Below are 22,641 nucleotides of genomic sequence, written 5' to 3'. Positions count from 1 at the left end.
CAGTGAGTTTTGGCAACAGATCTTGGATACGAGATAACGGACTCAGAACTTGGCAGGTCTTTGCACGGTCACTGCCAAGTATTTCCTCAACTGAAGAAAATCAGGTCTGTAGCAAATAAAAAGACTGGGAGACATGCGTCTTTGTGTTTGCTCTGTGAAGTGGGGAGGGGGCATAACACAAACAGTGAACCTAACAGGAAGAATGGTCCTTCCCCATCATAGAGTCTCTTCCTAGTGTGGCATCCTTTTCCTCTGCCAACTGGAAGTCCGGTTCCCCACCATAGAGTCTCTCCTCCTAGTGCAATGGTTGGTTACCAGTCCTAACCGAAAGCCCCATCAATTGTGGAGCCAACCAGCAAAGGGGAGCTGCAGCAGAGGGATGAAAGAGCCACATGCGGCTCCAGAGCCACAGGTTGCTGACTCCTGCCATAGACAGTGTTCTCACTCAATGCACATTCACAGGGTCATTTTTGGTGGAAATAAAAATGTGTGGGGAAATCCCCATGCGAGCTGCCTTGAATTCTTGAGGGAAAAAAGGTGAATCTGATTTATCGTCACCATCCACATCACCAACACCCTCCTATGATGCTGGTAAATGCCTCTTCCTTCTCACTTCCCCTCTGCTGGCAGGAGCCCACTAAGGCTTTCAAATTCTCAGAAGACTCCATTAGAGAGATAAAGTTGGGACTATCTATTGACTCACCTTTAAAAAAAAGGAAAAAGAAAAAAAGACTACTACAGTATGCACAAGTCGATTTTCCTCCCTCCATTAAATGCAGTATATCTTTTCATCACCCCATGTGGGTTCTGAACAGAACCGGTGTGAGATTCAGTGCTTCAGTGCCTAATTGCTCGGCATCAGCTATAATGGAATCTGGTGAAAATGTCACTGATCGTGATAGAGGGATGGTTGACAAGCTGGAAAAAAACTTCTCTTGGTGACAGAGCTGAAAATGTTCACAGCTCAGGGTTGGGAAGGAGCAGGCAGTTTCCTGCTGCAGTTTTTGTCTTTCTGCAGAGGTGAAGATTGTAGGTCTTTCTGACGAGGAGTTACTTGCCCTCCTGAAAGGATGGCCTGGCTTGCCAGAAGAGAAGGGGCACGTGGTCTCCTTGGCCTAAAATGTAGGATAAAAACTCTGTGTGTGTGTGTGTGTGTGTGTGACATCAAAGATTCCAAGCAAAAGACTGGGAGACATGCGTCTTTGTGTTTGCTCTGTGAAGTGGGGAGGGGGCATAACACAAACAGTGAACCTAACAGGAAGAATGGTCCTTACGCCCTTTAATCCATCTTGTCCAGCCCTTAAATTTGCAGTGATGGTTTGCCACCATGTCAGGACACATTCAGCAGTCCTGTAATCAGGGCGGATGTGGGAATTCTGCCTGCCCTTTAAGTTAAAGAATCGGAACACATTCAGGGTAAATCCAGGAAAGAAAGGCAAAAGTTCCGTTTTCTATTTGCATTGTTTTCTTGCGGCTGCTTTTGTGTCTTCAAGTCAGCACTGACTCCTGGCATCTGCCTGGACAAGTCCCTGCAATTTTCTTGGCAAGGTTTTTCAGAAGCGGTTTGGCATCGCCTCCTTCCTAGGGCTGAGAGAAAGGGACTGGCCCGAGGTCACCCAGCTGGCTCTGTGCCTGAGGTGAGACTAGAACTCACAGTCTCCTGGTTTGTAGCCCAGATGCCTTTCATCGCTCCACCAAATTGGCTTTTGATTTTATAGCAGCTTAAATTTGGAAAAGAAAAAAAAGGGGGGGGAGAGAGCAAGAAAAGTAAAATGTCACATAATTAAAATGCAGGAAGATTACTAATTAAGTGGAAAAGAGGTTATGACATTCAAATGGGTATCTAGAGCATTTGAAAGCCTGTGGAGAGGATTATTAACTATTAAGGATGGATGCATACATTATCTAATGGACTCAACTTCCAAATAAGCTCACGATCAGCTTCTGACATCCTTGGGAAGCTTCTCTGCCCAGCTAATTGCTATTTCTTTTTTGTTCCTGACCTAGTATCTAGAAGCATTTTAATTTCCCACCATGCCATTGGGCCATTTCAATTTCCCACAATTCCTCCAAGACAGGGGTGGGTTCTGCTTATCTTTACTACCGGTTCACAATGGGGCTGCGCTCACGTGCTCGCTTCTGCACATGCGTAGAAGCTTCCTGATGGGTCGGTGGGCGGAGGGTCCGAACCGAGGGCAGCCCACCACTGTTCCAAGAGGACTGCATCTGAAAGATGAGCCTACCTATATGGTGCTATTTAGATCAATTTTTTAATTTATTTATTTATTTTGTCACAACAATATATGCAAAAAGATTATATAGCATATAAACACATATATGAGTAAATATTAGGAGGTATAAGCATATATAGATATATAGGAAGAAGAAAAGAAAAACAATAGGACAGGAACGGTAGGCACGTTTGTGCGCTTATGCACGCCCCTTATGGTCCTCTTAGGAATGGGGTGAGGTCAATAGTAGAAAGTTTTTGGTTAAAGCTTTTAGGATTATGAGAAGAGACCACAGAGTCAGGTAAAATATTCCAAGCACTGATGATTCTGTTACAGAAGTCATATTTTCTGCAATCTAGATTAAAGCGGTTGACATTTAGTTTAAATCTATTAGTTGCTCTAGTATTATTGCAATTAAAGTTGAAGTAGTCTTTAACAGGAAGGACATTACAATAGATGATTCTGTGAGTTAAACTTAGGTCTTGTCGGAGGTGACGGAGTTCCAAGCTTTCTAAGCCTAGGATTTCAAGACTGGTGGGGTAAGGTATTTTGTTGTTTTCAGAGGAATGGAGAACTCTTCTTGTAAAATATTTCTGGACATGTTCAATTGTATTGATGTCAGAGATGTGGTGAGGGTTCCAAACAGGTGAGCTGTATTCTAGAATTGGTCTAGCAAATGTTTTATATGTTCTGGTTAGTAGTGTGGTGTTTTTGGAAAAGAAGCTACGCATGATTAGGTTTACAACTCTTAGAGCTTTTTTTGCTATGTATTTGCAGTGGGCTTTGGCACTTAGATCATTTGACATGAAAACTCCAAGGTCTTTAATGGGATGGGGGTCGTCAGTAAGGTAATGTCCATCTAGTATGTACTTAGTGTTTGGGTTCTTTTTTCCTATATATAAGACTGAGCATTTGCTGGATGAAATTTGGAGCTGCCAATTTTTAGACCAAGCGGTTAGATGATCAAGGTCATTTTGAATGATAGAAGTGTTGTCTGTGGTATTAAATAGTTTGACATCGTCAGCAAAGAGAACACAATTACTTGATATGTGGTCACAAAGATCATTAATGTATAGTATAAAGAGTGTTGGTCCAAGGACGCTGCCTTGAGGAACACCACTCTTGACAGGAACAGGATTTGATAAAGCATTGCCAATTTTGACCACTTGTTGTCTGTTAGACAGAAAAGTGGATATCCATTTGTGAAGGGGTCCTGAGATGCCATAGGATGTTAGTTTTAGGAGAAGTTTATCGTGTACTACTGAGTCAAAAGCTTTGCAGAAGTCTATTTTGCTTTCCCCCGCTGCTTGCTGGAGCCCCCCAAGAAAGAATGAAATTCAGTGGTGAAAAAAGCTAGGTTTTATATTAAGGCAAGAAAAACAAAATGCACGGGTAGAGTATATGTGGTACCTCGCTCAACAGTAGTAACTGTGACACGGATCTCGGAGTCCTAGTGGACAATCACTTAAATATGAGCCAGCCGTGTGCAGCAGCTGCCAAACAAAGCCAACACAGTTCTAGGCTGCATAAAAAGAGATATAGAATCAAGATCACGTGAAGTGTTAATACTATTTTATAATGCCTTTGTAAGGCCACGTTTGGAAAATTGCACTGCAGTTTTGGTCACCATGATATAAAAAGAAGTTGAGACTCTAGAAAGAGTGCAGAGAAGAGCAACCAAAATGATTAGAGGACTGGAGGCTAAAACATATGAAGAATAGCTGCAGGAATTAGGTATGTCTAGTCTAGTGAAAAGAAGGATTGGGGGTAACATGACAGCAGTGTTCTAATATCTCAGGGGCTGCCACAAAGAAGAGGGTTTCAATTTATTCTCCAAAACACTTGAAGGCAGAATAAGAATCACTGGATGGAAACTAATCAAGGAGAGAAGAACTAAGAACTAAGGAGAAATTTCCTGACAGAACAACTATTCAGTGGAATGACTTGTCTCCAGAAGTTGTGAATCCTCCAACATTGGAGGTTTTTAAGAAGAGATTGGACAGACATTTGTCTGCATTGATAGGATCTCCTGTTTGAGCAGGTGGGTGGACTAGAAGACCTCCAAGGTCCCTTCCACTCTGTTATTCTGTTATCTCTTCAATTCTTTAGCAAGCACTTCTCAATCCATACATACCTGCAAAAAAATCGACCGATCCAGGAAAGAGAATTAAGGACTAGTTTTAAGAATAACATTCTATGCTGAATTGCAAAGCTCTGTCCGTTTTTGAATTTGGGTTGGACTTTTTTGGAACTCTCCATCCAGCATACCTACCATCGGCATCAGGAAGTTTTCTTCCTTTTTGACTCTTATGCAAAAAAGTATCCAGGACTGAATATAAAAATTAAATTCTACCCCAAATCTTGTAATGCTATCTGTTTTTCCATTCAGATTGGATTTTTTGGGGGGGGGCCTTCTGCATAGCACACCTACCACCAGCATCAGGAATTTTTCTCTCTGGGAGCAACATTTGAGAATTTCAGAAATAAAAATCAAGTACTAGTTCTAAGCATAAAATCCCACCTCAAATCTCATTTGCCCTCCATTTTTTAAAATTTGGATTCTATTTTTTAAATGTTTCCTCACCCATCTATACCTACTACTGGAATCAGGATTTTTACTCCCTCAGAGTCAAAATTAGCAATTCTGGAGAAGTGTATTCAGAAACACATCTAAACATAAAATTCCAACCCCCGAATTTGATTCTGCCTTCTATTTTTAAATTAAGATTTTATTTTAATCTTTTCATTGAGCATGTCTTTCTTTAAAATCAGGCTTTCTCCTGGTGAGATAAAATCAGCCATTCCTGAAAAGAGTATCCATAAACCGAAGCTAAGGATAAAATTCCACATCAAATATCAAAACATATATTTTTTTTTTTGTTTTGTCTCCGAAGACTCAGGGCGGCTTACAGTGTGTAAGGCAATAGTCTCATTCTATTTGTATATTTACAAAGTCAACTTATTGCCCCCCCAACAATCTGGGTCCTCATTTTACCTACCTTATAAAGGATGGAAGGCTGAGTCAACCTTGGACCTGGTGGGACTAGAACCTGCAGTAATTGTAGGCAGCTGTGTTTTAATAACAGGCTTCTTACAGCCTGAGCCACCAAATTTATAATTTGGGTTATAGTTTTTTTGAGCCCTACATCCAGAGCACCTACCATTGGCCTCAAGATTTTTTCATCCTCCTCCACCTCCTCCTCCCTCTTCTTCTCCTTCTCCTTCTCCTTCTCCTTCTCCTTCTCCTTCTCCTTCTCCCTCTCCCCCTCCCCCTCCCCTTCCTCCTTCTTTTTCTTCTTCTTCCATATCCATCATCGGATGTTGGTGATCATGTTGGCAATCCTATTTTTCTCAACAGCCACATGAAAATGTGTTGCTGAGTTTTGTCCAAACCGGTCCCTTAGATTTTGAAGCCACGATGTTTTCTTCTGCCTGGACCTCATTTGCCTTCAATCTTTCCCTGGAGGATTAAGGGAAGGATGCCGTATTTTTCTGGGTGTCGCATCACATGTCCAAAATATTTTAACTTTTGCTTTTTAATGGCTTTGATGAGTTCCCTTGGCTTTCCCAGGTGGCTTATCACCTCCTCATTTGCGATTTTTGTAAACCCAGCTTATACCTAACAGCTGTCTGTAAATCCACATTTCAAACACTTCTAGTTTCTTCAAGTGTCAGAGTCCAACTCTCCACTCCGTAGAGCAGGATAGAAAAGGTATAACGTCTGACAAGCCTGATTTTCAGTCTTAGGCTTATGTCGTGACTGCAGAAGACACACAGAAGACATTTTTCCACCCAGGGAGCAAAATTCATCCATTCTAGAAAAAGATAATCAAGGACTGATTCTAATCTGCCAGCATCAGGAATTATCCTCCCCAACCCCAAAATTATTGCTGAAGGATAACACTGGAAGAATTAATAATTAAATTAAAAATAAAATTAAAAATAATTGCTACCAACCTGCCTTCCATTGAGGACCTGTATACTGCACGAATCAAGAAGAGGGCCGTGAAAATATTTACAGACCCCTCGCATCCTGGACATAAACTGTTTCAACTCCTACCCTCAAAACGATGCTATAGGGCACTGCACACCAGAACAACTAGACACAAAAACAGTTTTTTCCCGAAGGCCATCACTCTGTTAAACAAATAATTCCATCAACACTGTCAAGCTATTTACTGAATCTGCACTACTATTAATCTTCTCATAGTTCCCATCACCAATCTCTTTCCATTTATGACTGTATGACTATAACTTGTTGCTGGCAATCCTTATGATTTTATTGATATATTGATCATCAATTGTGTTGTAAATGTCGTACCTTGATGAACGTATCTTTTCTTTTATGTACACTGAGAGCGTATGCACCAAGACAATTCCTTGTGTGTCCAATCACACTTGGCCAATAAAAATTCTATTCTATTCTATTCTATTCTATTCTATTCTATTCTATTCTATTCTATTCTATTCTAATCCTATTTTGAGCAAGGGAATCAGAAATGTGAACTTGGCAACTGTTCCTGGACTCGCCTTCTGCACCTTTTTGTGCTCTGCACTTTTTTATGCCGTGCACATAAGGCAGGATGAGGCTTTAATCAACAGCCTTCCTGGGTTTTTTAGATTTCCTCGTCAATGCTTCTGCCCGCAAACTCCTCCAGGATCAATCAATTAAAAAATAATAATTAAAAAATGAGCAAAACCTGTTATGCGTATTTAAACCTGCAGGAGGCGATGAAGAGTTATGCTTCAATGTAAGTAACATTTCCAGTGGAAGGCGAAGTCGATGGCAACTCTGCAACAGCTACTCGGTAGGACAAACAGGCAGAAGACTGGCAAAATGAATGCCAACTGGAAGTCAGAAGACACGAAAACTCTTAAACTTGACAACATATGGACAGGATTAATGATAGTTTCAGCCGGAAAACTCTGACCATCCTAGACCAAGCCAAGTCCAAATACTCCAAGAGAATTTCTGCCACTCTGACAAATTGGCCATCAATAGACACATAGAAATAAATAACATGTACATACTGTACAAGGAGACAATGGGCCTCTGGTGGCTCAGACTGCTAAGTCTGTTATTAACACAGCTGCCTGCAATTACTGCAGGTTCAAGTCCCACCAGGCCCAAGGTTGACTCAGCCTTCCATCCTTTATAAGGTAGGTAAAATGAGGACCCAGATTGTTGGGGGCAATAAGCTGACTTTGTATATAATATACAAATGGACGAAGACTATTGCTTGACATAGTGTAAGCCGCCCTGAGTCTTCGGAGAAGGGCGAGATATAAATGCAAATTTAAAAAAAAGAAACAAGCCAAAAAGAAACAAAAACCAGTGAAACACTTCCCCACCAGCCATCAACACCAAGCACAGATTAACATTGGACCAACAATCAAGAAGTAAACAACACCCTAATCAAGGAACTGTCAAGGAAGCCAATAGTAAACACCAATCAAAGAATCCGCCAAGACCACTCACACCAATACTGACAGGGAAAGCCACTAGGATATAAACAGAGAGCAAACCCCACTCCTTACTAGCACTGAAGATGTTAACCAGTTTAGGTAATGAAACATCTGCACAAAACCCACCAAGCTCAGAGAGCACCAAGGACCCCTCTGTTATGCTTCACCCTATGGAAGGGTGAACCGGTAGTGAACCAGTAATGATAAAAATTATTGGTTCGGGTGAACCCGTAGTAAAAAAAAGCTATCGGTTCAGTCGGATTTCCGACAATCAGCTGTGCTGCGTGATTTATAACCCTGCTTTCTAGCGAATCTAAATCGCGCGGCACAGCTGTTTCCACCCCCCGTCGGTATTCTACTTACACTGGTACACATTAAGCTTTTTTTTCCGTGCGAAGCACATGTTTGGTGCACACTGTGCACATGTGCACAGCATGCTTTTGGTGCGCATTGTGTATGCGCGTGTGCCGCATGCTTTTGGCATGCACCACGCATGTACGGGCAGCAAACCGGTGACAATCCAAGGAGGATTTCACCACTGCTATGGATCCCAAGCAAAACTATTCTCCTGTCCCCTATTGCATTTGGAAATTCCTCCTGTGGGCAGCCCCACTTCCAAATTTATATGTTGGTGTCTGCTGCATACCTATTTCCATCTGTTAGTATCTGGATATGAAGGCAGTTACCAACTACGATCTTCGGAAAGCTTTAGCTTGCCAGAAGCTGAACACCGAACAGAGGGTAGAGTTGTCGTGTCTCACACTGAAGGCTGTATGTTCTTTCTGGATTAATAAAAACAAAACAAAACAAATATAACTTGTTGCAACATATCCTTCCTCCTGGTCCTCTTCCTGGAAACAGAGGTCCTATTTAAGTCCTGCCCTAAAAATATTTTAGATCTTTTTTTAAAAAAAATGTTGTATTTCTCAAAACATTGGCATCTTTTGGGCATGATGAACCCAAAGGATCGTTCTGTCGTTGCTCCATGTCCCCATGAACTCAGGGTCATCTAATTCTAATCCCACTGGCACTGACTTTTTTGTTCATTTTAAATTAATTACAAAATGAATGGAAAGAGGAATGTATGGATGTGAATAGGCCTAGTAGGCCTCCCTGCACTTATAACCCATAATGCAATGCGTGCACGACACCCCCTCCTGCACCCGCACATGCACACACATCTCCCACATGTGTAGCAAAGACCCAAAAATCAGCAGGACGGCGGGAGGCACATAAGCATGCGTGGTGGAGCTGAGCTGGGGCGATGGCTTGTGTGCCCTCAGAGAGGGCTCTGCGTGCCACCTGTGGCACGTGTGCCATAGGTTCGCCATCATGGATCTATACCATTTCAGATAAGTGACTGTCCAGTCCAGGGGTGTCAAACTCAAGGCCCAGGGGACAGATCTAGCCTGCGGGGTGTTTAGACCTGGCCTGGGGGGACATCCTGCAAATAGCAAAGGACTGGCCCGCAGGAGCTCTGCCAGAGAAAACGGAACTTGGGCTGTGCGGCCTGCCCGAGCTCCATTTTCGGTGGCAGAGGGTTGCAGGAGGCCGTCGCAGCTGAAAACGGAGCTCGGGAGCCGTAGTGGGTTTCAATTTAGATTGCTACTGGTTCGCTCGTGCGTGTGCGTGCAACACTTCTGCACATGCGCAGAAGCATCCAGGCGGGGGGTGGGGGGGAAGCCTCCGATCTTCGCCCGATCCTAGGCAAACTGATAGCAACCCACCACTGCTCAGGAGCCCGTTTTTGCTGGCAGAGCACTTGGGCCACCACACGCACCTCCAACACAAATGATGATGAGCTGGCCATGCCCCCAGGCCACACCCCCTGGCCATGCCCCCCCCCACCAGGTCAAACACAACCCTGATGCGGCCCTCAATGAAATCAAGTTTGACACCCCTGGTCTAATCTCTTCTTAGAAACCTCCAGTGATGGAGCGCCCACGATTTCCGGTGGCAAGCTGTTCCACTGGTTAGTTGTCCTCACTGTTAGGAAGTTTCTCCTTAATTCCAGGTTGCTTCTCTCCTTAATTAGTTTCCAGCCATCGTTTCTTGTCCTGCCCCCGAGTAAAGTAACCCAAGCAACATGTAGGCTTCCCTGCTGTTTTCCCCATTGACTTTGCTCATGGGAAGCTAAGAGAGAAAGTTGAAAATTGTGATCTGGTGACCATGGGATGCCGCAATTAACACAAGCTGGTTGCCAAGCAACCAAATGGCGATCACATGACCGCTGGGATGCTGGGATGGCCAGAACTTTTAGGACCGGCTGTAACTACCACGTGTTCAATGCCATTGTAACTGCAAACTGTTACTGAATGAATGGCTGTATCTGTAAGAGGTTGATTTTAAGAGTGATGCCATCTTCCACTTGCCTTGTAAAAAAATGAAAAGCTTTAAAGCCGTGATGGTGAACCTATGGCACATGTGCCAGAAGTGGCACACAGAGACATTTCTCCGGGCACGCCAGCTGTCGCCCGTTGCTTTTCCCAGGTTCTGATGCGCACATGCGCGCCAGCCAGCTAGTCTTTGCGTGCGTATGCGCATCAGAAACTGGAAGACCATGTGACTGGCATTGTTCTGTCCCCCTCGCCTCAGTCCGAGCGATGACTTAATTAGCCGGCAACTATCAGCTTCTGGCAGCAAACTAGCGAGCATCTGCCAAGTGTCTCTGTTATCTCGCTTGATGCCGATGAGTCAACCAGAAACAAACAGTACTTCAGCTCTAGTTACGCAGTTGATTTGCTTGCCACAAAGAGGTATAGCAGCTCTTGCTGCTTTTATATCCTGTGGGATGTGGCTCCATGACTCAGCACTTCCTAGGCCTGCCCCATCCTTGCTTCTGTTGTTCCCGCCTCTCCTGCCTATGAAACCTAGGGTCCAGCCAGGCCTGATTGCCATCAGCTGGGTCTGCCTCTGGCTCCTGGAGCTGAGCCAAGGAAGCCGGTGCTCCAAAGGTAAGTCCTGATGGCCCTTCCCCCTCACTTCCGAGTCACTTTCTGGCAGGAGCCTTGGCTCGGGGGGCGCAGACACAACAGGCATGCATTCACACACTGGAAAACGGAAGCTCAGTTTTCCAGCGCGCACATGCGTGCTGTGGAGCCACTCTTCCAGTTTCCGGCACTCCCCCTCTGTGCGTGTAAGCGCTACCGTTTCGGCACTCGGTGCCGAAAAGGTTCACCAACACTGCTTTAGAGTATTGGGGATGAAAATATTTGGCCTGAAGTAATCAGATACAAAAAGGTGGCTCAGTGGCTAAGACGCTGAGCTTGTCGATCGAAAGGTTGGCAGTTCAGTAGTTTGAATTCCTAGCGCTGCGTAACAGGGTGAGCTCCCGTGACTTGTCCCAGCTTCTGCCAACCTAGCAGTTCGAAATCACGTAAAAAATGCAAGTAGAAAAATAGGGACCACCTTTGGTGGGAAGGTTACAGCGTTCCGTGCACCTTTGACGTTGAGTCATGCCGGCCACATGACCACGGAGACGTCTTCGGACAGCGCTGGCTCTTCGGCTTTAAAACGGAGATGAGCACTGCCCCCTAGAATCGGGAACGACTATCACATATGTGCGAGGGGAATCTTTACCTTTACCTAATCAGATACAGCACTGGAAAAGCAAAGAGGCAATGCAAACAAATGTATAATGAAAACAGTGCAAATAAAAAGATTCAGAAAATGAAATAGATGAGAGTCTCAGTGGATTAATGCTATCACTCCATTATTATTATTTTTACTGTGAAGAGTTTTCCTCCTTTTAAAATTAAAATTATATTTGGGAAAGGAACAAAAGACGCTTGCAAGCTAATTTTATAACTATAAGTGAGCTGAAGATATTTCAGTTATTCAAATTGTTTTTAATTTAACAGATTTTAGAAGGATAGTGAAAGTAGTTGTTCCAAAGACAGCAAACACAACAATTTAACTTCATCCTAACTAAATGGGGCTTTCCCAACCGGATGACTTTCAGATTTGTCAAGACAGCAATTCCTAGGAATTTTAGCTGGCACCGAAATCAGGATGTCTGAACTGAAAGCTTCTTTCTGAAGTAATAATTATGCAACATTCTTCTAACATATTGTACCTCCATAGCAAAACAAGCTAAGGCAAGAACAAGCAATCAATCATCATCATCATCATCATTTAACGACCCCATAATCCCTTGCAGGGTGAAGTATGGGCAACGGAATGAAGCTAGCAGAGTGTATTAATGTCCGGATGCCCTTCCTGTTGCCAATGTGGAGCTTTGTTCAGCAGATACATGCTCATTGTGCCCAGAGAGAGAAATATCTGCCTCTACCTAGGATTGAACTTACAGCCTCCTGAGTATGAACTTGCTGAAACCCACCTCTGCTTCTAAGCTATATAGGCCAAGACCATGTCCTGCAGCCAGCAGTTCCAAATGTTTCTGCTCTGGTTGGTGGCTCTGAGCACCTGACAAAGACTCTTAGTGGATCTTCACTATTGACACACGAGGCTATTCTGATTCCTGTTGTGGTGCTTCCAAGTTGCAGTGACCAGAGCCACCCTAAGCAAGCTACCTTGTGTGTCACATTTCCAGGAGCATCTGCTTCAGATTTATAATGAACTACATCTTAAGACAGCCGTATTTCGATGAAGAGTGGAACCACCAAGGCCATTTGATGGCTGAATAGGTATGTCAGGCCTGGAAGCCCTCTTTTTTACCTGTGAGCCTTCAGGCCTGCCACAATTTCTACTGTGGGAAAATGGGAGGGGGGATTGTATGGAGTGAAGATGATATGTAGTCAAAATAACATTCTTTCCAGAAAGTCAAGGCCGAGTTGCCCTGCAGCTGTGCTGAGAAGAATGAGGAGGTATCTTCTGATCTGGAGGGTACCTGATTGGTGCGTGTGATGGACATGTGGGTGATGGGCAAGGACTTGAATTTTCTTTTGGGTGAGTAAAACCAGGAAGCTCTCAGATTCGGGTTTTCCCAAATGTGCCAGTATGACATCTCTCATAAAAATTAGCTTTGAGGAAATTCAAGCCTCGGAGTTTGATTTCGTTGAGGGTGTTACTTGGAACCCTGACAACGTATTTCCTACAAGCAGTGTTTGAAAGAAGCCACAGTGCCTTCAAAATGAGATGCTTGGGCTGTGATGCCGTTGCTCAAATGACACAGCTTAGATAGAGAGTTTCTCAGACTTGGCAGCTTGACGATGTGTTGAATCTACACATCTTCAAGTTGCCAAGGTTGAGAAACAGTACTTGAGACATTATATCTGATGAAGACATAAGTCATGTCATATTAATGTCATGATGCATGTCGCATGTGTCTCTATAGGACACATGCAAATGCAAATGCAAATGTAAATGTAGAATTAGTGGGATATTGTGGGCGGTGGTTGAGATACAGGCTGTTGTGGCTTTTTGGTTGGTCATATTTATTCTGGTTTTTATTGGATGATATTGTGAGCTGCATAGGGTGATCTTATATAAGGGAGGCAACCATATACTGTACAGGTAGTCCTTGATTTACAACCATTTGTTAGGGACCATTCAAAGTTACACTGGCGGTAAAAAGGGACTTATGATGATGGGAGCATCCCCTCACCTTATCAATATTCTGGTACTAGGCAACCAACATATATTTACAATGGTTACAACGCCCCAGATCATGTGACTGCCATTTGCAACTTTCCCAGCTGGTTTTCAACAAGGAAAGTCAATAGATTCGCTTAATGACCATGTGATTCACTTAAAAACTGCCCTGATTTGCTTAACAACCATGGCAAAACAGTCAAAAAACTGAGCATGATTTACTTAACAACCACCTTGGCTTAACAATAGCATTTCTGGTCCCAATTGTGGTCATAAGTTGAGGATTGTCTGTACATTTTCGAAACAAATGAAGAAATAACATTCATTTTGTTGCTGGCGTTTGCAAGGTGAGGGAGCCTGAAAATTGCTCTTCATTTCCTAATCATCTCAAGCAACAGATTTATGCCTTTCTTAATGCAAATTGTTCAGCATCATATTCAAAGGTTATTCTGGGGCAGCAAAAGAAGAACAGGGTGGATGAAGGTATCCCTGTTTGGTTCTGAATTATCATTACCATTCAGCGATTTAGCAATTATGGGGATTTGGAACAGCTTTGGAACTCTCCCGGGGTGAGAAACCACAAGAGGTCTAATCAAAAGAAGAAAGATACAACTATGAATTCTAAGAAAAGGGAGAGTCGAGCAGTGGTGTACATCCATCAGGAAGATCTTAATGTAGAGTAGAATAGAATAGAATAGAATAGAATAGAATAGAATAGAATAGAATAGAATAGAATAGAATAGAATAGAATAGAATAGAATAGAATAGCATTAATGGGATTGGATGGGATCGGATACAATGGATGGAATAGAAAATAATGTAAATAATAGGATGGGATGGGATGGGATGGGATGGGATGGGATGGGATGGGATGGGATGGGATGGAGTAGAGTAGAGTAGAGTAGAGTAGAGTAGAGTAGAATAGAATAGAATAGAATAGAATAGAATAGAATAGAATAGAATAGAATAGAATAGAATAGAATAGCATTAATGGGATTGGATGGGATCGGATGCAATGGATGGAATAGAAAATAATGTAAATAATAGGATGGGATGGGATGGGATGGGATGGGATGGGATGGAATGGAGTAGAGTAGAGTAGAGTAGAGTAGAGTAGAGTAGAGTAGAGTAGAATAGAATAGAATAGAATAGAATAGAATTAATGGGATGGGATGGATGGAATAGAATAGAATAGAATGTAAACAATAGGATGGGATGGGATGGGATGGGATGGGATGGGATGGGATGGAATAGAATAGAATAGAATAGAATAGAATAGAATAGAATAGAATAGAATAGAATAGAATAGAATAGAATAGCATTAATGAGATTGGATGGGATCGGATGCAATGGATGGAATAGAAAAGAATGTAAATAATAGGATGGGATGGGATGGGATGGGATGGGATAGGATAGGATAGAATAGAATAGAATAGAATAGAATAGAATAGAATAGAATAGAATAGAATAGCATTAATGGGATCGGATGGGATCGGATGCAATGGATGGAATAGAAAAGAATGTAAATAATAGGATGGGATGGGATGGGATGGGATGGGATGGGATGGAGTAGAGTAGAGTAGAGTAGAGTAGAATAGAATAGAATAGAATAGAATAGAATAGAATAGAATAGAATAGAATTCTGAAAGGGACCTTGGAGGTCTTCTAGTCCAGCCCTCTGCTCAAGTAGGAGAACCTATACCATTTCAGATAAGTGGCTGTCTAGACTCTTCTAAAAAACATCCAGTGATGGAGCGCCCATGATTTCTGACAGCAAGCTGTTCCACTGGTTAATTATCCTCACTGTTAGGAAGTTCCTCCTTAATTCCAGGTTGCTTCTCTCCTTGATTAGTTTCCAACCATTGATTCTTGTCTTGCCTTCTGGGGCTTTGGGGAATAATTTGACTGCCTCTTCTTTGTGGCAGCCCCTCAAATACTAGAATATGGGCTATTATGTCACCCCCTAATTCTTATTTTCTTTAGACTAGCCAAACCCAAATTTGATACCAGCCACTGGTTGGGTGACCTGTCGAAATAGCAGGTTGGTTGATGAAGATGAACAAATAGCTAAGCCTACCCATTATTTTTCCAGGTAGAGATAAATAGCAGGGTGTCACCCTTGTTCAGTTTTGCTGGAGGCATCCCAACATCTTGTAACCTTTACATTTATTTACAAATGTTCAACCTCAGCACAACAGAGGCTGGTTTAAATATAGGTAATCCTCACCTTACAATCACTTGTTTAGTGATCAATTCCAAGTTACGACAACCCTAAAAAAAATGCCTTTACAACTGGTCTTCACTCTTATTGTCACAGCATCTTCATGCCACACAATCAAAATTCAGGCAACCAGGATGTATTCAGGGGTGGGATTGCTGGGGGTTCACAGGGGTTTGAGAGAACCTCTAGCTAAGATCTGTGCAGTTCAGAGAACCCCCAAATCCTACTCCTGTCTGGCCCTGCCCACCCCATCCTGCCCCTTTCAGGAGTCCCCACGCAGTCCGTTTTGGATACAGGTAAGTGCAGGGCGCATGCGGAGGCTCGGGGAGGGTGAAAAACGGGCCTACCGGAAGTTCGGGAAGGCTGGAAACGGGCCTGTTTCCGGCCTCCGGAGCCTGGGGAGGCTGTTTTCGCCCTCCCGGAGGCTCGAGGTAAGCCTCCAGAGCCCAGGGAGGGCAGAAACGCCCCGCCCTGCTGTGGTGCAGAAGGCTGACTAAGCCACGCCCACTGTGGCCATGCTCACCCAGCAACCGGGCAGAGAACCCCTTGCTAAAATTTTTGAAGTCCATCCCTGGATGTATTTATGATGCTTGCAGATTTCCAGGGCCATGTGATTGCATTTGTGACCTTCCAAGCCAGCTTCCGACAAGCAAAATCAATGGGGGGAAGCCAGGATTGCTTAATGACTGCATGATTCACTTAACAGGTTGTAAAATCCGGTATGTCTCACTGATCAACCCCTTTGCTTAGTAATAGAAATTCTGGTCCCAATCATAGTTGCAGGTTGAGGATTACCTGGACTTCAATTTGCAGTCAAAGTCCATTTTATCTTCCATGTTTAGCAGTATTTATTTGTTTGTTTGTTTGTTTGTTTGTTTGTTTGTTTGTTTAATTTATATACTGCCCTTCTCCCGAAGGACTCAGGGCGGTTTACAGCCAAATAAAAAACAGATTTCACAAAAATTTAAAAACATTTTAAAAAGCTAATTCGATTAGGCCGAAACGGTCTAAAACTATAATAAAACCCACATTAAAACTACATTAAGCCAGCCCCGCGCGATGAAACAAAAAGGTCTTTAGCTCGCGTCGAAAGGTCTGGAGGTCAGGGAGTTGACGTATCCCCGGAGGCAGCTCATTCCAGAGGGCAGGAGCCCCCACAGAGAAGGCCCTCCCCCTGGGGGTCACCAGCTGACATTGTTTGACTGACGGCACCCTGAGGAGTAGCCCCAGAGGACCCATCCTCGTCTTGCATATTACGCTATGCCAGAAATACACAACCTGAAGCCCCCAACTTGAAAACACTTTATACCCCTCTGCCAAGACTAGCCAAAGTTGCTACCAAATTGTGCTTTTTAATGTGACGGACATCTGACACGGGAACATATACCACTTACTGTATTTTTCGAAGTATAAGACGCACTCTTATAAGATGCACCTTAGTTTTTGGGGAGGAAAATAAGAAAAAAAGCTGATTGGCAGATGGATTGGCCTCCCGGAATACCCTCAATCAGCTGTTCCCAGAGGTGAAATTTAGCAACAGGTTCCTTGGTTGTGAGCTCTGTGCCTTGCTTTTTTTTTTTGCCACTGAAACTTCTGAAACTCCGTTTCAGAAAAAACTTTTTTCTGCCTCTGAAAGCCTCAGAAACAGCTTCAGAAAAAAAGCCTCTGAAGCTCTGTTTGGGGGCTTTTCTTCTGAAGCTTCGTTTCTGATGCTTTTTTCAGCCTCTGAAACCTCCTTTTGAGAACCTGGGTGGGGCTACATTCAGAGTATAAGACACACCCAGATTTTCACCCTCTTTTTTGGGGGGAAAAAGGTGCGTCTTATACTCCGAAAAATACGGTAACTATATTTTACAGGCAAAGCGGTTACACATCCTCCTCCTGCCAGGATTCTTTGCTCAACAAACACAGGTTTGCATTGCTAATCAAATAGAATTGGTTTGCTTTTATTCTTTCCAGGGACCAAGGACCTTAGCAGCAGGATAATTCTCAGAAAACCGAACAGAGCGGCATAAAATGTGATGTGGAGGGAGAAACTGGCAAAAAAAATAAAAAATAAAAAATAGCCCACTCCTTGATTGAGTTAAAAATGGGCAGGAGCTGTAGAGGAAACATTGAGACAGAAAAAATATCCCAGACATTCCTATGAGCCGATCATCTCCTGCAGGTCAAACGACAGGGGCACCTGTGTTTGAAATCCCTCCTTTTTTTTAATACGCACCGACACACCTAAAAAGGAGTCAGACTTTGACCGTGAAATTGCAGCTGCCGCCTTGACTTTATTGGTCCTTGGTGAAGGAGTCAAAGCCTTTGCAGGTTTTATGGTTCTGTGAGAGGGTTCTATCCATTGGCACATACCAGTGGTAAAATCCAATTTTTTTTACTACCGGTTCTGTGGGCGTGGCTTGGTGGGCGTGGTGTGGCTTGGTGGACATGGCAGGGGAAGGATACCGCAAAATCTCCATTCCCTCCCCACTCCAGGGGAAGGATACTGCAAAATCCCCATTCCCTTCCCACTCCTGGAGGAAGGATATTACAAAATCCCCATTCCCTCCCCATTCTGGCGTCAGCCGGAAGTGGTATTTGCTGGTTCTCCGAACTACTCAAAATTTCCGCTACCGGTTCTCCAGAACCTGTCAGAACCTGCTGGATTTCGGCCCTGGTACATACCCTAAGTAAGGCTAAACTGGGGCCATCATATTTGAGCTTCCAAAATCCAAACAATGATTAATTAGTTGGCTAAAAAAAAAGGTACAGAAATCCCTCTTAGCAAACATCTAGAGCAGTGATGGCTGAACTTTTTGCCATCATGTGCCAAAAGCATTTTCATGTCTTTATCGTATATAGATCAGGGGTCTCCAACCTTGGCAACTTTAAGACTTGTGGACTTCAACTCCCAGAATTCCTCAGCTAGCTTTGCTAGCCATCATTTGTGTTGTAAATGTTGTACCTTGATGAACGTAGCTTTTCTTTTATGTACACTGAGAGCATATGCACCAAGACAAATTCCTTGTGTGTCCAATCACACTTGGCCAATAAAAAATTCTATTCTATTCTATTCTATTCTAAAGGGACCAAGGTTGGAGACCCCTGATCTAGATTGTATTTGCAATAGTTTTTTGCATCTAGCATGGGTGTACACAGTTCAGCCAAAATATGTGTGTCTTGGAGGACAGGGGACTTACTACGTGGAATGTGCTTTTGGATGGGGACGGGGGACTTACTATGTCACAGTAAGTTGGATACTAACTTAGAATGTTGATGACTGCTCCGTTCTAATTCCCCCTCCCTTTTTCTTGCCAGTCACAATGCACAGAAATTAATTTTCTTTAAGTGAAGTTGCAGCTGCCATCTTGACTGTTCCTAAAAGTGAGCCAAGGTAAGAAAAGAGACAAGAGAAACTGGAAGGATGAGCAAATTCTGTATTCCCTCCCTCCCTCCTTCCCTCCCTCCCTCTAAACATCCGTTGTTTATAGTCTTGCTGAAAAAGAATCTTTTTGGAACTCATTTGTTGGCACCCACAAACTCTCTGACATTGCAGAGAGCAATGCTTTGCTTGGTTATTTAGGAATAAGTGGCCATGAAAGCTGTTCTCAGCCACATTGTACAAGCCAATGGTGGGTTTCAATTTTTTTTACTACCAGTTCTGTGGGCGTGGCTTGGTGGGTGTGGCTTGGTGGGTATGGCTTGGTAGGCGTGGCAGGGGAAGGATATGGTAAAATCTCCATTCCCTCCCCACTCCAGGGGAAGGTGTACTGCAAAATCCCCATTTCTTTCCGATCAGCTGGGATTCAGGAGGCAGAGAATAGATGTGGGCGGGGCCAGTCAGAAAATTTACTACCAGTTCTCCAAACTACTCAAAATTTCTGCTACCGGTTCTCCAGAACTGGTCAGAACCTGCTGAAACCCACCTCTGATACAAAGAGAGGGAATATATATAGGTTAGGGAGCAGACAGGGTTTATTTTTCTCAGGAAAACAAGGGGGAAGCAGAATGCCAGCAAGTTCAAATCAAGACTATAATTAGCACAGGCAATTTTAGTTTCTCTTTAGTATGATAATGTCTGAGTTTGCATTTTTCCTTCTCCCTCCCAGTCTGTTTTCCTTTGATGTTGCATCTATAATATAGAATCACTGAAGCTAGAGATCGGGCCCTGACTTTATGTGGGAACCTTATTCAGCTGAAAGCTCCAAAGGCTTTCTACAATATAAGCAACTCCAAAACAACTCTCTCCAATCTAAGCATCTTTCGATGCAGACTATGTCCTTTTAGCGCGCTGAGTTATTGGCTTTAGAAAGGCACATTCGGTAAAATGAGAGGATTTGATCCATAGCACAAGTTCGCTGGCAGGAGAATTCAGCGAGCTGAAATCCCCACAGCCTCCAACTGCCAGGGTTGAGGAAACCCTGCTCTGTACTAGAGACATTCCTTAAATCAGGGGTGTCAAACTCAAGGCCGGGGGCCTAGATCCAGCCCACAGGGTGCTTAGATCTGGCCCGTGGGGCTGCCCTGGAAATAGCAAAGGACTGGCCCGCGGTGCCTCTGCCAGCAAAAATAGAGCTCGCAAGGCTCTGTGGGTGGCCCTCCCGAGCTCCGTTTACACTGGCAGAGGTTGCAGGAAGCTGTTGCAGCTGAAAACAGAGCTCCAGAGCCCATTTTCTCCGGCAGAGCGCTCGAGCCACCAAAGGCGCCCCAGACATGAGTGATGTCGAGCCAGCCACGCCCACCCTGGCCACACCCATCCCAGCCCCCCAAGGTCAAACACAACCTTGATGTGGCCCTCAGTGAAATCGAGTTTGACACCCCTGCCTTAAATGACTACAATTTTCCTTAATTTATCGCTTTTAATTCTTCTGCCATACCGACAGGCCTGCTTCTTTGTCTTGGATCGCTTTTAATACAATTAACTGCAATAGTTTGAAAACTTGATCCTGCTTTCTCAAGGCATGATTTGACAGGCCGAAAAGTGTGGGTGATGATTTCCCCATCGGTTGGCGCTTTTAACCCAAAATGTGCTTACTCTCAAAAATAAACACGGGTCCTGTGAATAAAATTGAATGATGGTTTAAAAGCAGGGATGAAATGTAAAATTTGTTATTACTGGTTCTGTGGGCGTGGCTTGGTGGGGAGGGGGGTAATGTGACTGGGTGGGCATGGCCAACTTCTTTTTTTTTAACTTTTAAAAGCATTTTTTTATAACCTCTTCAGCCCAAGAGGTTGAAAAAAATGCTTTTAAAAGGTTCTAGTTATCAGGCAATTCAGCTGGGATCACCAGAGGAGCCTTTTAAAAGCTACTTTTTTGTAGAAAAAAAATGCTTTTAAAGGTTTCTGACCATTCCAGCTGAGCCGTGTGATCATCAGAGGCTTTTTTTTTTACTTTTAAAAGCATTTTTTCAGCCGAAGAAAAAATGCTTTTAAAAGTTAAAAAACCAAACAAACCTCTGATAATTACGCGGCTCAGCTGTGGGGGCGGAGCAGGAATTTTTGGTACCGGTTCTCCGAACCACCCGCCGCCATCGCTAATGGATCAGTCAATCTGGGCTGAACCGGGAGCATTTCACTCCTGGTTAAAAGCCCAATTCTTGTAACTGGAGGTAAGCTGTGCTCTGCTGTCCCTTATTGGTGACCTCTTGGAAACAGCTCTTGTGGAGCTGCACCCTTCCTTCACATCAGAAATCTCCAGTTTTTTTATCACCTCTTTGTCAAAAAAATTTGAACATTTATCTTATGGGATGTATCTGTGTGATCATTAGGAGTCAAAAAACCACAACTTGATAGCCCATAATCAGTCACCCCCTATTTATGCATATTTATAAACTTACTTGTGTGCGTGTTTCATCATCATCTTTTAACAACTCCATAACCCCTTGCAGGGTGGAGTCTGGGCAAGTGAATGGAGCTAGCAGAGTGTTTCAATGGCCGGATGCCCTTCCTGTCGCCAATGCGGAGTTTTGTGCAGCAGATATATTCTCAGTGTGGCCAGAGAGAGAAATATCTGTCTCTACCAAGATTCGAACTGACAGCCTCCTGATTGTGAGGCAAGAGCTCCACTTCTAGGCCACTGCACCACTTGTGTGCATGTTTGAGTCAGTTAAATTGTAAACACTAATGGAATTGAAATGCTGAATGGCCAAACCATTGGGAGCCATCAAGATGGCTCAAGTATCTGGATATTTTACAGTCGAATAACATCAAGCATGGATATTGTCTCGCTGGAGCAAAAATAAAAGATATAACTGTGACAACCTTACCAAAACAACGGGAGAATTGGCAACTCATTCTTGCTTCATTTCGTATTTTTCACTCCTATTCTCACCTCAGAGTGAAAGATTAAAATTAAAACATTACACAGATGGATGCTGACCTTTCACATATTTTTTTTTCTGAAGTAAGCATATAATTTCCTCAATGACAGACGTTCGCAGTTCTTTGTAATAGAATGAAGACTGCATCCACCCCACAGCTTAACCAAATCATTTATAGTGCCTCCATTCACATTCGGTTAGGTTTAACCTTAAAGTATGACGGGTTCAAGGGTTCATTTTAGTGGCTTGTATGTCATATGAATGTGGGGCATTTATTTATAACCAAATGTACCACAGCAAAGTACTCAAGGTGAGTTCACTTAGGGCAGCGGTTCTCAACCTGTGGGTTAGGACCCCGTTGGGGGTCGAATGATGATTTGCCAGGGATCGCCTAAGACCATCGGAAATATGGGAAGTATACTTGCGAGTCGAAGAATCACGCTCCAATGGTTGACTCCACAAGCCAGCTGCAATCACTCCCAATCGCTAGCCTAATCTGGCTTCAGGCGCGATGAATTAAAAAAGAGAGAAATCTTTGCTCTGATGTCTCCCTCTCAAGCCAGCTGCAATCACTCCCAATCGCTAGCCTAATCTGGCTTCAGGCGCGATAAACTTAATAGGGGAGGAGTCTCTGCTTTAATGTCTCTGTCCTCAAGGCAATCGCAAGCAGTTCAGATCGCTAGCCAATACGGCTTCAGGTGCGATAAATTCAAAACGAAAATAATTTTATGGTTGAGGTCGCCACATCGTGGGGAATTGTATTAAAGGGGTCGCCACATCATGGGGAATTGTATTAAAGGGGTCGCAGCACTATAAACGTTGAGAACCACTGACTTAGGGCCACCAGTAGTGGCTGCAAAGATCC

General features: G+C 43.6%; 1 protein-coding gene across 1 annotated transcript in view; it reads left to right on the top strand.

Annotated features, from left to right (window-relative positions):
* The window catches only part of CD164L2 (CD164 molecule like 2), an 87,259-nt gene extending 65,606 nt beyond the window's left edge, over nt 1-21,653 (top strand). Inside the window, exon 6 of the mRNA XM_058196516.1 lies at nt 21,345-21,653. Coding sequence (XP_058052499.1) covers nt 21,345-21,528 — 184 coding nt within the window. The 3' untranslated portion in view covers nt 21,529-21,653. The remainder of the gene's footprint in view (nt 1-21,344) is intronic.
* The last annotated feature ends 988 nt before the right edge of the window (nt 21,654-22,641 follow it).

Source organism: Ahaetulla prasina, chromosome 10, assembly GCF_028640845.1.
Source record: "Ahaetulla prasina isolate Xishuangbanna chromosome 10, ASM2864084v1, whole genome shotgun sequence".
NCBI lineage: Eukaryota > Metazoa > Chordata > Lepidosauria > Squamata > Colubridae > Ahaetulla > Ahaetulla prasina.
The sequence above is the reverse complement of the archived record's forward strand: the minus strand, read 5'-3'. Positions and strand labels throughout refer to the sequence as shown.